This window comes from Pipistrellus kuhlii, unplaced genomic scaffold (assembly GCF_014108245.1).
Source record: "Pipistrellus kuhlii isolate mPipKuh1 unplaced genomic scaffold, mPipKuh1.p scaffold_m20_p_9, whole genome shotgun sequence".
Taxonomy (NCBI): domain Eukaryota; kingdom Metazoa; phylum Chordata; class Mammalia; order Chiroptera; family Vespertilionidae; genus Pipistrellus; species Pipistrellus kuhlii.
In genome coordinates, this window is record NW_023425595.1 from 10701407 (window position 1) to 10716489 (window position 15083).

Below are 15083 nucleotides of genomic sequence, written 5' to 3' on the forward strand. Positions count from 1 at the left end.
TACAGGAAAAATAAATGTTCTTGAGATATATAGGATTCTGTCTTTTTTTTTCTATGAAAATCACTATGTTTATGTGTGTCTGCTGATATATGAAAATTTGAATGTGGGTAGTGAGTGGTCTAATTTTTATTTTTTCTAGACTTATAAACTATGATATGGATTAACATTGATATTTTTAAATGTATTACCTCTATTATTATTTGCAAAACACAAGAGCAAAACTTAAATTCATATGTACAGTGATGCTGGGGGTCTTTCTCAGCATCTGCAAGGGGTTCAGGAATTTGGAGAAGGGCTGCTGTAAATTATTAAAGATTCTAGAGATGAGACATAATTTTGGAAGGCATTTTGGAGGTCCAGAGAAGACTTAACTAAAGAAACAAAGTTCTCCTGTCTCTCTGGACCCCTTGCTTTTTATTAACACAAATTGTCCTAACGCAAAAGTAGATGTACTTATCAAAGGCAAGGTTTAGTATACAGAATCCATTGTCAGATTGGTACAAATCTTTAGAAGTGGGAAAATGCCCTTCGCCATTTCCAGCAGACTATCCTCAAGGTTCCAAAAACCTTTTGATGAAACTTCTTGCATTTATGACATGCTATTGTAGAGTGCAAAAAAGTAATAGTTTACTTATCAACATTTATTAAAATGTAAATCAGATATTTAATGATAAATGTGGTTAGACAAATTCACACAGGTCTAACAAAGAAATATCATTATATGCCATCAGAATGAAAAATTTATTTGACTGAGTAAGCAGATATAAAATTAATCATTAACCAAATTCCCAATTCTGGATTCTTCGTTTTTCCAAAAGTAAGGCTTTCCTTTGCCCTATATTCTTTACATTAAGCCATTTAGAAACCTACCTGAAATGAGCAGGTCTTTCTGTCCTTATCTCTGGTACACCAACAATAGGCAGATGGCATTTTATTTCTACCTCGTGACTGTTGGGACAAATCTCTGAAGACTCTGCCTTCACTCTTCTGAGCTGTGAGAACATGATTAATTAGATGCCGCTTCTGTGTTTTCCCCTGTGAATGCTGCAACAACTTTAGCAAAGGCTCAACTTTAATTCTTCACTCTTTTGACTAAATTGGTCAGTGTCAGACATTTACCGGACTTTATTTCAATGCTGTGCTTCTTGGCCTCCATGGTTCTAAGTTCTCCTCCAGTAAAATCAGATATTTAATGAAATTAGATTTTCATCTCTTTTTCATTGTTTAGCCTTTTTCTTCCACCTCTGAAACATCTCTTTCACTTCTCATTTAGAAATATGGTTATCTCACATGTTGCCATTTTCATTAGTCATTGTTGGATTCCTTCCCACAAGTACACATCAGCTGCCCGCATTGCAAAGTTTTTTTTTTAAATAAATAATTTTTTTTTTTTGGAGGGATGAATATACCGCTGGCCCAATAGGAAATTGTCATAACACAAATGAACAGGAGAAAGACAAATTGAATTTTGCATGTAGAGGAGACCCATACCAATTGTGAGACTCAAAGAGTGACCAAAGGACACAGTTTATATACCTTTTAGACAGGAAAACAACAAAAGAGTGAAAAATTGAGGAATTCACAAGACAAAGGGGTTTAGGGTTGGGAGACTGAAGAAGTAACAAGTTTTACTTATACAACTTTCTGGGCTTGAAATTCCTGACTCTGGTGATAAGAAAGCAAATAGAAATTATTGCGAATTGAATACAAATGTGAATACTATTTTGTTCTTTTTTATTTTAAATACATACTTTTATTAATAAATTTTATTTACAACTTAAAGCTTATATATTGGGTGCTTTAGTTTTATTTCTATAATTTTAACTAATACAATGTTGTGCACACCTCCAGGGAGATGGATCCTTTCTCCCTGTGACATTAGAGAATGTCCTGTTCCTTTCACCCCCAACCTTCGTTTATGCAGCTTCTGTAGAGTTGTCAGCAGGACCATATCTGTTCACCAGAATGAAGGAAAGAAGGGAAATCCACAGGCTGATGGGAAGACTCTGAAATGCAATGCAAATCTAGAGCTGCTGATCCTGGGGATGTCTGCTGGTACATTTGGGGCAGAGTGAAGAGAAACAGAGGATCTGAGAAGTTCTTGACATGAAATGATCCCTGCCCCTGATACTCAGCTCAGGCCAAACGAAGCAGTAGAGATGACTCTCTGTAAGATTATGTACTAGAATAAAATAAAACATATTGTGCTTTTTAAAAAATTAACAAAAGCTCTAAAATAAACAAATAAATGAAATAAAAAAGTTTTTTTTGGAGGGATGAATATACCAAGGTTCAAATGCATCAATTTTGTAGGGAACAGTCATTCATTATTCAACATATATTTTAAAATGTCATGCGGGAGCTGAATATTATAAATAGCAAAGTTGAAATATTGTGAATAAGGCAGAAAAGGGACTTGCATTTATTTATTAAGAGTTGGAAGAGCTTTCAAATTTTTTCTTATACATGTATTTAGGGACAAAGCAACACTCAGCTTCCCTCAAGTGGAACACAGGCCCTGCCACCATCCCAGAGCAGCAGCTCACTAAATCACAGCTGATGCTACCAAGATCCCATGGCGTAAAATGTGGCCCACAGCCCAGCCCAGCCCAGAAATGGATGCTGTGGGCGCCAGGTAATGACATCACATGGCAACGCCCAGCTTCCTCTCCCTGGTGATGACTAGCCTCCATGCAGTTTCTTCAGCCCAGGAACATGACTTTAAAGCCAGGTGCAAACATATCAAACTTTAACCAAATGTCTGTGAAGCATTTTCCCATGCCTCATTTCATTTGACCCTCACAGAAGTCCTGGAATAGGTAGATAGGAGATTTGGTGGAATGTTATTTTCTTTTCATTAGCTGGAAAACAGGTATTTTACCCTTTGAGACAGCCTGGATGGATCTTTATATTATTATTTTGAGTTAAGTAAGCCAGTCAGAGAAGGACAAATTTCACAAGATCTCATTTATCTATGGAATCTATTGAACAAAATAAACTGACAAATAAAATATAGTAAAAAAATGTGGAAGTATGGAACAGAATGGTGAATCTCAGATGGAAGAGGATCAGGGGGTTGGGATGAGATTAACCAAAGAATTTATATGCATATATGCATAACTCATAGATTCAGACAATGGTGCAGTGAAGACCTGGGGGGGGGGTGGAAGTTAGGTGGAGGGGGGTAATTAAGGTAAAGTGAGAAACATCTGTAATATTCTCAACAATAAAGACTTTTTTTATAAGTAGGAAGTTTGCACAGGAATCAGTCAAAGATAGTTTTTAATGGCATGATGATGAGATCTTTACATTAATTTTTAAATTGAATTTATTGGGGTGACATTGCTTAATTAAATGATACAGATTTCAGGTATACACTTCTGTAACACAACATCTGTATATTGTGTTGTGTTTGTTTATCACCCCAAGTCAAGTCTCCTCCCATCAACATTTATCTCTCCTTGACCCTCTTCTACCTCTCCCACAAATCTTACACAGTATGTTTCATGATTTTAGGGATTTTGCTTTAGAAGCACAATAACTCTACATGCCCTGATGATTAGAAGATTAGAGTTATCAGAAGTTATACATACATATATATATATATATGTGGGTGCATATGCATATGTATATATACGTGTTATACATATTATATACATAAAATCAGGCCCAGGTCAAAGCAGCCCAAGCCCGTGCTGCCCTGGAGTTAGTGCAGCTCATCAGGCCTGTCGGAGAGTTGGCGAACTGGTTTAATTTTTGTAGAAATAAACATATTTAATATTTTTAATAAAGTACATTAAGTTGGCTAAAGATTCGAACAGTGATTGAGAGGTTCTGATATGTGATACAGTCTGTGAAAAATAAAATGTTTGAGATTATTAAAGGAAATACTTAAGACATAGTAAAAATTTTTTTGGTCTTAAAACTGTGTTCAATAAATAAGGCAAGTAAAATAACCAGCTTAAAATAGCATGTTTTAATGTATTATTTCATTCTTATGTTTTTTTTAAAGTATATTACATTAAGTATGCTTTTACATTATACTAAGATCAAGGACCTAAATGAAAAACCTCCATATTTAGATAGAACCTCCATATTTCTTACATAATGGAAAACTGAAAAATAAATGAATACTCTGAAAACCTGAAATTGTATAATGGTTTTCATAACTGGATTAATAACTAATTGATAATAGTACAAACACCATGTACAATTACCTTAAGCTATTAAAATAGATTTTAGCATTGCTTAATATCCAACCATAAAGCAATGACAACTATTGAATTGTGTTTAGAATACAGTTTCAGTTTATTTCACAGATACACAGAGAATCATTTTAACTCATTGAAAGTGGAATACTAATGTAAATATTATTTTGTTCTTTGTTTTATTTCATTGAACATAAATTATTGTTAATAACCTAGGGCATTTTAGTTTTCTTAACAAATTTTGTTAATAACCATGGGCATTTTATTTTGTTAATTAATTAGTATATTCCAGTGGTCAGCAAACTGTGGCTCTTGAGCCACATGTGGATCTTTGGCCCCTGAAGCTTTTAGCAAAGGCCAGCTTAGGAGTACCCTAATTAAGTTAACAACAATGTACCTACATATATTATTTAAGTTTAAAAAATTTGGCTCTCAAAAGAAATTTCCATTGTTGTACTATTGATATTCGGCTCTGTTGACTAATGAGTTTGCTGATCACTGGTATATTCTATGAAAATGTAAGGTGAGATAAATTTTTATTTTCTAGTAGCCATTAGAGTAGGTCAAGATCCTTTACCACCCACTGCTTTCATGCAGTTTCTGTATAATTGTCAAGAGCTTTATCTGTTCTCCAGAGTGAGGGCAAGAAGGGAAAGGTGTGAATAATAATAAGTGCAATATAAATCTAGAACTGCTGCCCTGTCCAAGTGGCTCAGTTGGTTGGAGTGTCCTCCCATGTACCAGATGGTGACAGGTTCAATTCTTGGTCAGGGCACACACCTAGACTGAGGATTCCATGCCTAGTCAGGGCACATATGGGAGGTAACCAATTGATGTATCGCTTTCACATGGGTCTCTCTCTTTCTTTCTTCCTTCACCCCCCTCTAAAATCAATTAAAATAATTAAAATAATCTAAATCTAGAACTGCCAATTCTTGATACAGAATGAACAGAATTAATGGATTCTGAAAAGTTTTTTACATAAAATAATCCCTTATCTGATACATACTCACCTTAGGCCAAAGGAAGAAGTACAGGTGAATTTTGAGAAGATGAACATACTAGAATAAAATAAAACAAAGGTCTTTTTCTTCTTCAATGATAAAAGCTCCTTTTTATTTATTTTTATTTTTTGTTAATAAAATTGTTAATAATTAAAAAATATATATTTTTATATTTTGAGGATATTTCCCATTGATTTGTAGAGAGAGTGGAAGGGAGGGGGAGAGACAAAGAGAAACAACTATGAGAGAGACACACATCAGTTGATTGCCTCCCACACTCACACTAGAGATCATGGCGAAGGATGGAGCCTGCAGACAAAGTATGTGCCCTTGACCCATGTATGTGACCTTTCAGTCTAGGGGCTGATACTCTATCCACTGAGCCAAACCATTTAGTGCCAAAGGCTCTGTTTTATATCAGTCTTCCAGGGGACACAGATGCATTCCTTTAATCATTTTTTTTAATTTATTGGGTTGACATTGATTAATAAAATATAGGTCTCAGGTATGCAGTTCTATAATACATCTGCTATATATTGTATTGTGTGTTTACCACCCCAAGTCAAGTCTCCTTCCATCCCATTTATCCTTCTTTTATCCTCTCCTACTCCCTTTACCCCAATCCTCTGGTAATCACCATATTGTTGTTCCTATCCATGAGTCTTTCCTTCTTTTCTTTGCTTAATTGCTCATCCTCCTCATCCACCCCCAACTTCATCCCCTTTGACAGCTGTTTGTTTTGTGTTTATGAGTCTGTTTCCACTTAGTTGGTTTACTATATTCCACATATAAAGTGAAATTATGTGATATTTGCCTTTCTCTGATTGGCTTTTTCACTTAGCACAATAATCTCCAGGTCCATCTATGCTGTTTAAAAAGGCAACATTATCTTCTTCCCTGTGTGTGTTTGTGTGTGTGTGTGTGTGTGTGTGTGTGTGTGTGTGTGTGTGTGTGTGTTTGTGGCTGAGTAGTATTATATTGTGTAAATGCACCACAGCTTTTTTTATCTACTCATCTACTGATGGGCACTTGGGCTGCTTCCAAATTTGGCTATTTGTAAACATTGCTGCAATGAAAGTTTTTGAATAGCATGCTGAAAAAGAGCATTGTAAGTTGCAAAGTAGAAATTATGGTGAACAAGTCAGGTTAGGGCAAAATTTTTTAAATTTATATTATTAATTTATTTACTAATTACTTCTAAGTGTTATGATGTAAAATTTATAGTATGATGCCAGGACATAGGAAGAAGATAACCCCCCCAACACACACACACAAAACACCTAACTTAAACTACTAAAACTCACTTGTGACTGAGCAAGTTTATTAAACTCATTGTTTTGGGAAAAAAATGGAGCTTTATGGAGAATAAATTTAATTGGCATGGAGAGAGATGAGACTATGCACATATTTCTCTGGGAGATACCTCATGAATTGAGAGAGCGGTATAAAAAGATCCTCTTTGCAAAAACAGTAGAGTAAACCTATTAATATTCTTCCTAAATAAGAAGTGATTAAGATTGGTAATCACTGTAACTTACACTTAATTTAGACACAAAGATAGATAAAGAAATAGGCAGAATTGTACTGGTGAGTCTATAGGACACTGTCAAATAACTTGAGCTCTCAACATCTCTAAATAAGAATTTTGGGTGAACACGCTTTCATCCAGAACATAACTTAGTGCCAACTGCTTTCCTCAGGGCACCTTTCACATCCTTATTCCTTAAACTGTAGATCAGTGGGTTTAACATGGGGATGACAACTGTGTAAAAAACAGAAGCTACCTTGTCCGTGTCAGTGGAGGAACTGGAGTTGGGTCTGAAATACATGAAAAAGAGTGTACCAAAAAATATCCCCACAGTGGTTAAGTGAGAGGCACAGGTAGAGAAGGCTTTGCGTTTGCCCTCTGCTGAGTTCATTCTAAGGATGGTAGTTATGATGTAGCTGTAGGAGAGGAGGACAGTGATGATGCTGGACCCCACAACACAGCCACAGGAAATGGTTGTCGCTATTTCAATGATGTTTCTATTCAAGGAGGAGAAAGCTAATAAGGGTGGGATGTCACAGAAGAAGTGATTGATGACGTTGGAATTGCACAGTGATAATGGAAAAGTGCAAGAGGTGAAGATTGTCACATCCATCAAACCTGCAATGTAGGCAATAGCCACAAGCTGGTAGCACACTCTTCTGGACATGACACTTGTATAAAGCAGTGGATTACAAATGGCTACATAACGGTCATATGCCATGACAGACAGCATGACACACTCCACAGCTGCAAAGAACCCAAAAAGAAACATCTGAAGAATGCATGCATTGTATGGAATCCTTTTCTGCTCAGATAAGAAATCAACCAGCATCTTAGGAGTGACAGTGGAGGAGTAGCAGATGTCACAGAAAGACAGGTTGCTCAGGAAATAATACATGGGTGTGTGGAGCCTGGGGTCCATGTTGATCAGCAGGATCATCCCTAGATTGGCGATCACGGTGATGCCATAAACCAGCAGGAAGAGCACAAAGAGCCCCTGCTGCACATCCTGTCTGCCAGAAAGTCCTAAGAGTATGAAGTCAGTAAACACAGTGCAGTTCTCAGCAGCCATCACTCAGGTCTGGAAACCCCTTCGTGTTAAAGAAGGAAGTGGAAGTGAGGTTGACATCATATTACCATTTTTTTCCCAGTTACTAGAAGAGGTAAACATTTCTAAGTATGCTTTAGTTAAAATGACTTTCCTTGAAATATACCCAATTTATTAAAAAATTTTGAAGTAATTATGCTAATAATATTGCCTACATTTGTATTGCACTGGATAGAGTTTGCAGTGCACTTTCAAAATCAATCGTACTATTTTCACACCAACCTATTTAGTATGTATGATAATTTTTACTATTTCTATCTTACATTAAGAAATTGATGTCCTCAGTGTTCTGTATAGGCAATAGCTCTTAAGGTCATTTGGTTCAGATAACCCACATATTCTGACAAGATTGTTTTTCTTTTTAGTGTGTAGAACTATTCTATGCTGTAATGGAGAAGTATAGTTAATAAGAGGTTCAGGAAATGAATATATTTCTTTGTTATTTCTTTGTTAATCCAATTGTGAAGCAAGCAGAGTGATTGTAGGTTCCTAGATATAACATTCCTCCAATACCCCATCAGCCCCTCGGATCCTATTCAGCCTTAACAAAGAATGGATAGAAATGGTCTGTGATCCAGTACCCAGTGGAGCAGTGAGAGTGGTGGTTCCTGGAGTAGTTTTGTAAGGTCCCTGACAACGTTATGCTAGGGTTCACAGTCAGAAATATACCAGTGCTTTCCATGCCTCTTCTCACAGTAGCTGTTGCTCAGGGAAAACGATGGGAAGCTTTTGGGTTACTATTAGCACAGGTGACCTAGAAGAAAGAAAGAGATTATGGACTACTGTATGAACCCTTCAACTCTAATTTACTGGAATCCACATAATCTATTATCCACTAACAGACCAGATCTCTAAGACATTTAAAAATACTCACTGTTGCACAATCCCATTATTTTAGAAAGATTCATACCTAACCTATATACTTAAACCAATTCCCTAGAAATTATAATTTGGTTTTATTATTTTCATTGGCTCTTATTTCATGGGAAGATCTCCAAATTGTAGTTTTGGTGATTTTTGGGAGGCCAATGGAATTCTACATCCCACTGCCATATTTTACCCAATCAGTTATGTTATGTATAATATGTGTGACCTTCTTAGTTCTGTGGGAATATAAAGTGGAGTTGAGGGTATATAAATGTGAGAAAAAGAATATATGCGTAAGGATCTTATGATCAATGTGCAGGATTCCAAACCCTTGGTCTTAAGTTCTCTAGATAACGTCACCAAAAAATATCTTCCATGTAAAATTTAATCTATTTCAGAAAATGTATAAAAATAGAAGTTAGAATTTTAAGAATAATTAAAAATGAGCTACCACCTCCCCAATCCATGCTAACATTTCATGTGATTATATCCATGTACATGTGTTTAAATTAAATAAATAAAATATATTTGTATCTACATGGTTTTCCTCATATCACTGGTGTCCTTAAGCCTAAGGACAACTGCCTAGTTATAAAGTCTGTCTTCCAGAAAATGGTTGTCTGATCCTGAGAGATGGCCATTGTCATATAAGTGCATGACAGTGTTACCAAGGGAACCAGGTTTAGTTAAAGCTCCCTGTTGCAGGAACAGGAAAAGAAGGCTCAGTAGGTGGCCAAAAATCCCTCTGTACTATAAGCAAAGTAGTGTTTAACAACATAAAAATAATGATTTAATTAAACATTTTGTGAATCTAATATGCTTTGCTAATTTCAAAAGCATATCTTGAAACCATATTGTCTAAAACAAACTGCTAAAGATTTAAAAATGGATTCCTGCAGTTGTCTACAATCTGATAGTAGATAATTCTTGCTTTTATACAACCACTTAAACACACACACACATATATATATATATATGTATGTATGTATATATATATATATGTGTATATATATATATATATATATATATATATATATATACTATCCTTATTTTTTGTACTCTCTACACTATTATTTACTATTGGATTTTTTGCATTACCTTTGTGTTAATAAATTGATAGGCAAGTAGTATTTATGGTGCATATACTGGCTACATATTTTCTCTGCATTAAACATGCTTTTATATGACTCATTTTGAATTCGTTCAACTAATTTCTTAAAATAATTTCAATGAATTAGCATTGTCAGGGCAAAACATATTCAAAATTTATATTTTGATTAAAAACTAGCTTTCCCCCTAATTGTAGATTTTCCTCATCAATTTGTCTCCCAATGTTCAATTATGAGAGTTAAAACTATACAACACTGTTAAAAACTGAAAAACATTAGATGTCAGTGTTTTAATTCTGTTACAGTGTGATATTGCAGATAAATTATTTTGTCACTGTTTAGCACAATCATCATAAATGCTGAATCCTTGATTATCACTTGTATTATTTCATTTCCTTTTTTTCAGTTTCCTTCTATTATAGTCTCTCTGTTTCTGGTTTCTAAGAGCTTGGTTTAAGACTAAAAATGTTTACCATTTCTCATGCTTTGCAGATGAAATACCCTATTTTTGTTATTATTTTACTGTAGTGATTCTGGTTGAATGAAAGTTGTACATTAAATATAATTATGTTCCAGTTTTTTTTTAAAAAGCAAATGATTTTTCAGAATGAACACATCCCAAAACTAAACTCTGAGTTAAAAAAAGAACATAAGCATTTCAGAGACCATCTAATGCTTTAACATTAATAGATGTCCAATGTGTTAGATTTTCACTAAAGAAAAAAACTCTAGTTTTATCACTGACAATGGTACTACATATGTTAGAAAATGATAAAAAATTATCTTTCTTTTCTTTTATTATTTTACTAGAGGTCCAGTGCATGAAATTTGTGCAAGGGTGTGTGTCCCCCAACCAATCCTGCACCTTTACCAATTTGGGACCCCTCAAGGGATGCCCGACTGCCAGTTTAGTGGGATCGGGCCTGAACAGGCAGTTGGACAACTCTCTCATAATCCAGGACTGCTGGCTTCTACCTGTTTGCCTGCCAGCCTTCCTGATTCCCTCTAACCGCCTCTGTCTGCCAGCCTGATAACCCCCTAACCACTCCCCTGCCAGCCTGATTGATACCTAACTGTTACCCTGCCAGCCTGTTTGCCCCTTACCTGCCCTCCCTTGCAGGCCTGGACCCCTCCCCTCCAACTGCCTTTCCTGGCAGACCTGGGTCCCCCCTAACTGTACTTTCCTGCAGGCCTAGTCGCCCCCAACTTCCCTCCTCTGCCGGCCTGGTCACCCCCCCTGCAGGCTTGATCACCCTCAACCGCCCTCCTTTGCAGGCCTGGTCCCTCCCAACTACCCTCCCCTGCTGGCCATCTTGTGGCAGCCATTCTTTGTCCATATAGGGGCAGCCATCTTGTGTGTTGAAGTGATGGTCAATTTGCATATTACTCTTATATTAGATAGAATGCTTATTGTTGACACTATTACAGATGTCTCCATTCCTCCTGCCCCCTTGCTCACCTAAATGAAACTTTTTATGCTACTGTTTCCATGTGTGGCATCATACTGTTTACTGAAACCTGAAAAATCTTTTGCAGAAGGATTCTATCACTCACCTTCCCTGGTTTGTAAAAGCACTTAGAAGCCATTTGTAGGACTGACTTTTGACAAAAGGACAAATTCCCTTTTAAACCAAAGAGATGTGATAAAAAGAAGTGTAAACAAAATAAAATGTGGAAATTGACATATCTTCTTATTTTAAGCTGTCTGTTCCATTTAAATAAAAATAAGTACAGATAAAAATAAAATAAATAAGTGTTCTTGAGATATATAAGATTCTGTCTTATTTCTATGAAAATCAGTATATTCATCTGTATCTATTGATACATGAGAATTTGAAAGTGGACAGTGAGTGGTCTAATTTTATTTTATTTTTCTAGACAAAAACAATGACATGGATACTTTTAATGTGTTATCTATGTTATTATTTGAAAAACACAAGAGCAAACGTACAGTGATATCTCTTATACAGCGATAAAAGGTAATGGTTTACTTATAAACTTTTATTAAAATATAAATAAAATATTTAACTTTCTTATACTAGAAACAAATGAGGTCATACAAATTCACCCAGGTTTTAACAAATAAATATTATTGGCTATTAGAAGGAAGAATTTATTTAAATGAGTATGCAGATATAAAATAATTCATTAGCCAAATTCTCAAATAGGATTCTTCATTTCTCAAAAACTAAGGATTTTCCTTGTCCTACACTCTTTACATTAAGCCATTTAGAAACCTACCTGAAATGAGCAGGTCTTTCTGTCCTTATCTCTGGTACACCAACAGTAGGCAGATTGCATTTTATTTCTACCTCATGACTGTTGGGACAAATCTCTGAAGATCTGCCTCCACTCTTCTGTGCTGTGAGAACATGATTAATTAGATGCCGCTTCTGTGTTTTCCCCTGTGAATGCTGCAACAATTTTACCAAAGACTCAACTTTAATTCTTCACTTCCCTTGACTAAATTGGTCAGTGTCAGACATTTACCAGACTTTATTTCAATGCTGTGCTTCATGGCCTCCATGGTCTACATTCTCCTCCAGGGAAAGCAGATGTCTAATGAAATTAGGTTTTCATATTTTCATTGTTTAGCTTGTATCTTCCACCTCTGCAACATCTCCTTCACTTCTCAGAATTATGGTCATCTCACATATTGTCATTTCCATTAGTCATCATTGGATTCTTTCCCACAAGTACACATCAGCTGCCCTCATTGCAAAGTTTTTTTTTTTTTTGTTTGTTTTTTTTGTTTTTTTTTTTTGTTTTTTTTTTTAATAAACAAAATAAAAAGGGTGGTTTTTTTTTTGTTTGTTTTTGTTTTTAGGGATGAATATACCGCTGGCCTAATAAGAAATTGTCATAACACAAATGAACAGGAGAAAGACAAATTGAATTTTGCATGTAGAGGAGACCCATACCAATTGTGAGACTCAAAGAGGTAACCAAAGGATGCAGTTTATGTCCCTTTTAGACAAGAAAACAACAATGTGTGAAAAACTGAGGTATTGACAAGACAAAGAGGTTTAAGGTTGGGATAGTGAAGGAGTAGAAAGTTTTGTTTATACAACCTTCTTAGCTCTAAATTCAATATCTCTAGTGTTACAAAAGCAAATATAAATTGTTGCAAATTGAACACCCATGTGAATACTACTTTGTTTTTTAAAAATTTTAAGTACATACGTTTATTAATAATTATTCCCTTACAACTTAAACTTTATAAATTAGGCATTTTAGTTTTATTTCTATGATTTTAACTAATACAATGCTATGGACACTTCAAGGAAGATGGAGTCCTTTCCTCCAATGACATTGGAGAATACCCTGCTCCTTAATCCCCAACCTTCGTTCTTGCAGCTTCTGTAGTGTTGTCAGTAGGACCTTATCTGTTCACCAAAATGAGGAAGAAAGAGAAATCCACAGGCTGTTGGGAAGACTCGGAGGTGCAATGAAAATCTAGAGCTGCTGATCCTGGGGATGTCTGTTGATATAATTGGGACATTGTGAGGAGAAACAGAGGATTTGAGAAGTTCTCGACATGAAATGATCCCTGCCCCTGATACTCAGCTGAGGCCAAATGAAGCAGTAGAGATGAATCTCTATAAGATGACATACTAGAATAAAATAAAACAAATTGAAAATTTTAAAAATATTACAAAAGCTCCAAAATAAAATAAAAAGATTTTTTTTTTTTTTTTTTTTTTTGCGGGGGATGAATATACTAAGGCTCAAATGCATCAATTTTGTAGGGGACAATCATTAATTCAATAAATGTTTTAAAATGTCATGCTGGAGCTGAACATTGTAAATAGCAAAGTAAAAATATTATGAACAAGGCAGAAAAGCGACTTGCATTTATGGACTATGAGTTTGAGCAGCAGCTTTTTAAAATTTTCTTATTCATTTTTTACTACTTATATATTTCTGTGATGATGGAATATTTATTGGCTGATTCTGGTACATGGGAAGGATACAAACATACCTCATATAATCCACTAATATTATATTCTACCTGAGCAAATTTATTAAAATCATTAACAAAATTGAATCATAATAAGAATAATTTGAATTGACATGGGTAGAGAGGTTATGACATTTCACTGGGGCATACCCATGAACAGAGAAAAGGTGTATAAAAAGAACTTTTTGCAAATGAATTTATTAATACTTTTTCTAGTTTGGAAAGCAGATTAAGGTCAATAATGACTACTCTGTACATTTGGTTTAGGCATAATATTAATGAGTACTCTGAAAACCTGAAATTGTATATTGTTTTCTATAACTGGATTAATAGCTGATCAATAATAGTATAAACTTCATGTACAATTACCTTAAATTATTAGAATAGATTTTAGCATTGCTTAACATCCAACCACGAAGTAATGACTACTATCAAAATTGTGTTCAGAACACAGTTTCGATTTATTTCACAGATACACGGAGAACCAATTTAAGACATTGCAAATAGATAAGCAATGTAAATACTATTTGTTCTTTGTTTTATTTCATTGAACATAAATTTTTGTTAATAACTCTGGGTATATCCTTTTTAAAAAAAATGTATTTTATTGATTTTTTACAGAGAGGAAGAGAGAGGGATAGAGAGTTAGAAACATTGATCAGCTGCCTCTTGCACATCCCCTACTGGGTATGTGCCCGCAGCCAAGGTACATGCCCTTGACTGGAATCGAACCTGGGACCTTTCAGTCCGCAGGCCGACGCTCTATCCACTGAGCCAAACCGGTTTCGGCTGGGTATTTCCCTTTTAAAAAATTAATTAGTATAATGCCATGAACATGTAAAAGAAGATAAGGTTCTCTTTCCCAGTAGCCATTAGAGAAGGTCAAGGTCCCATATCCCCGACTTCATTCATGCAGTTTCTGTGTAGTTGTTAAGAACATTTATCTGTTCTCCAAAGTGCGGGCAAGCAGGAAAAGCCACAGTATGTTGTCAAGACTATGAAGTGCTGGGGACAATGGTAAGATATGTACACATATAATACCTTAATTAACAAAAAAGAAAAAAAAAGTAAAAAAACACACACAAACCCCCCCCAAAAACTATGAAGTGCAATATAAATCTAGAGTTGCTTCCTTACTGGTGTGGCTCAGTTGGTTGGAACATAGTCCTGTGCATCAGAAGGTTGCAGGTTCAATTTTCCATCAGGGTACACACCTAGGTTGTGGGTTCCTCCTTGGTCAGAGTGCCTATGGGAGACAACTAATGGATGTATCCTTCTCACATTGATGTTCCTTTCCT

At 35.3% G+C, this 15083-nt stretch overlaps 1 protein-coding gene across 1 annotated transcript; it reads right to left on the bottom strand.

Moving 5' to 3' along the window:
• Positions 1-6873: 6873 nt before the first annotated feature.
• On the bottom strand, positions 6874-7812 carry LOC118713086 (olfactory receptor 1009-like). The gene has a single exon (XM_036427448.1). The coding sequence runs from the start codon at positions 7810-7812 to the stop codon at positions 6874-6876; it is 939 nt and encodes a 312-aa protein (XP_036283341.1).
• Positions 7813-15083: the final 7271 nt, after the last annotated feature.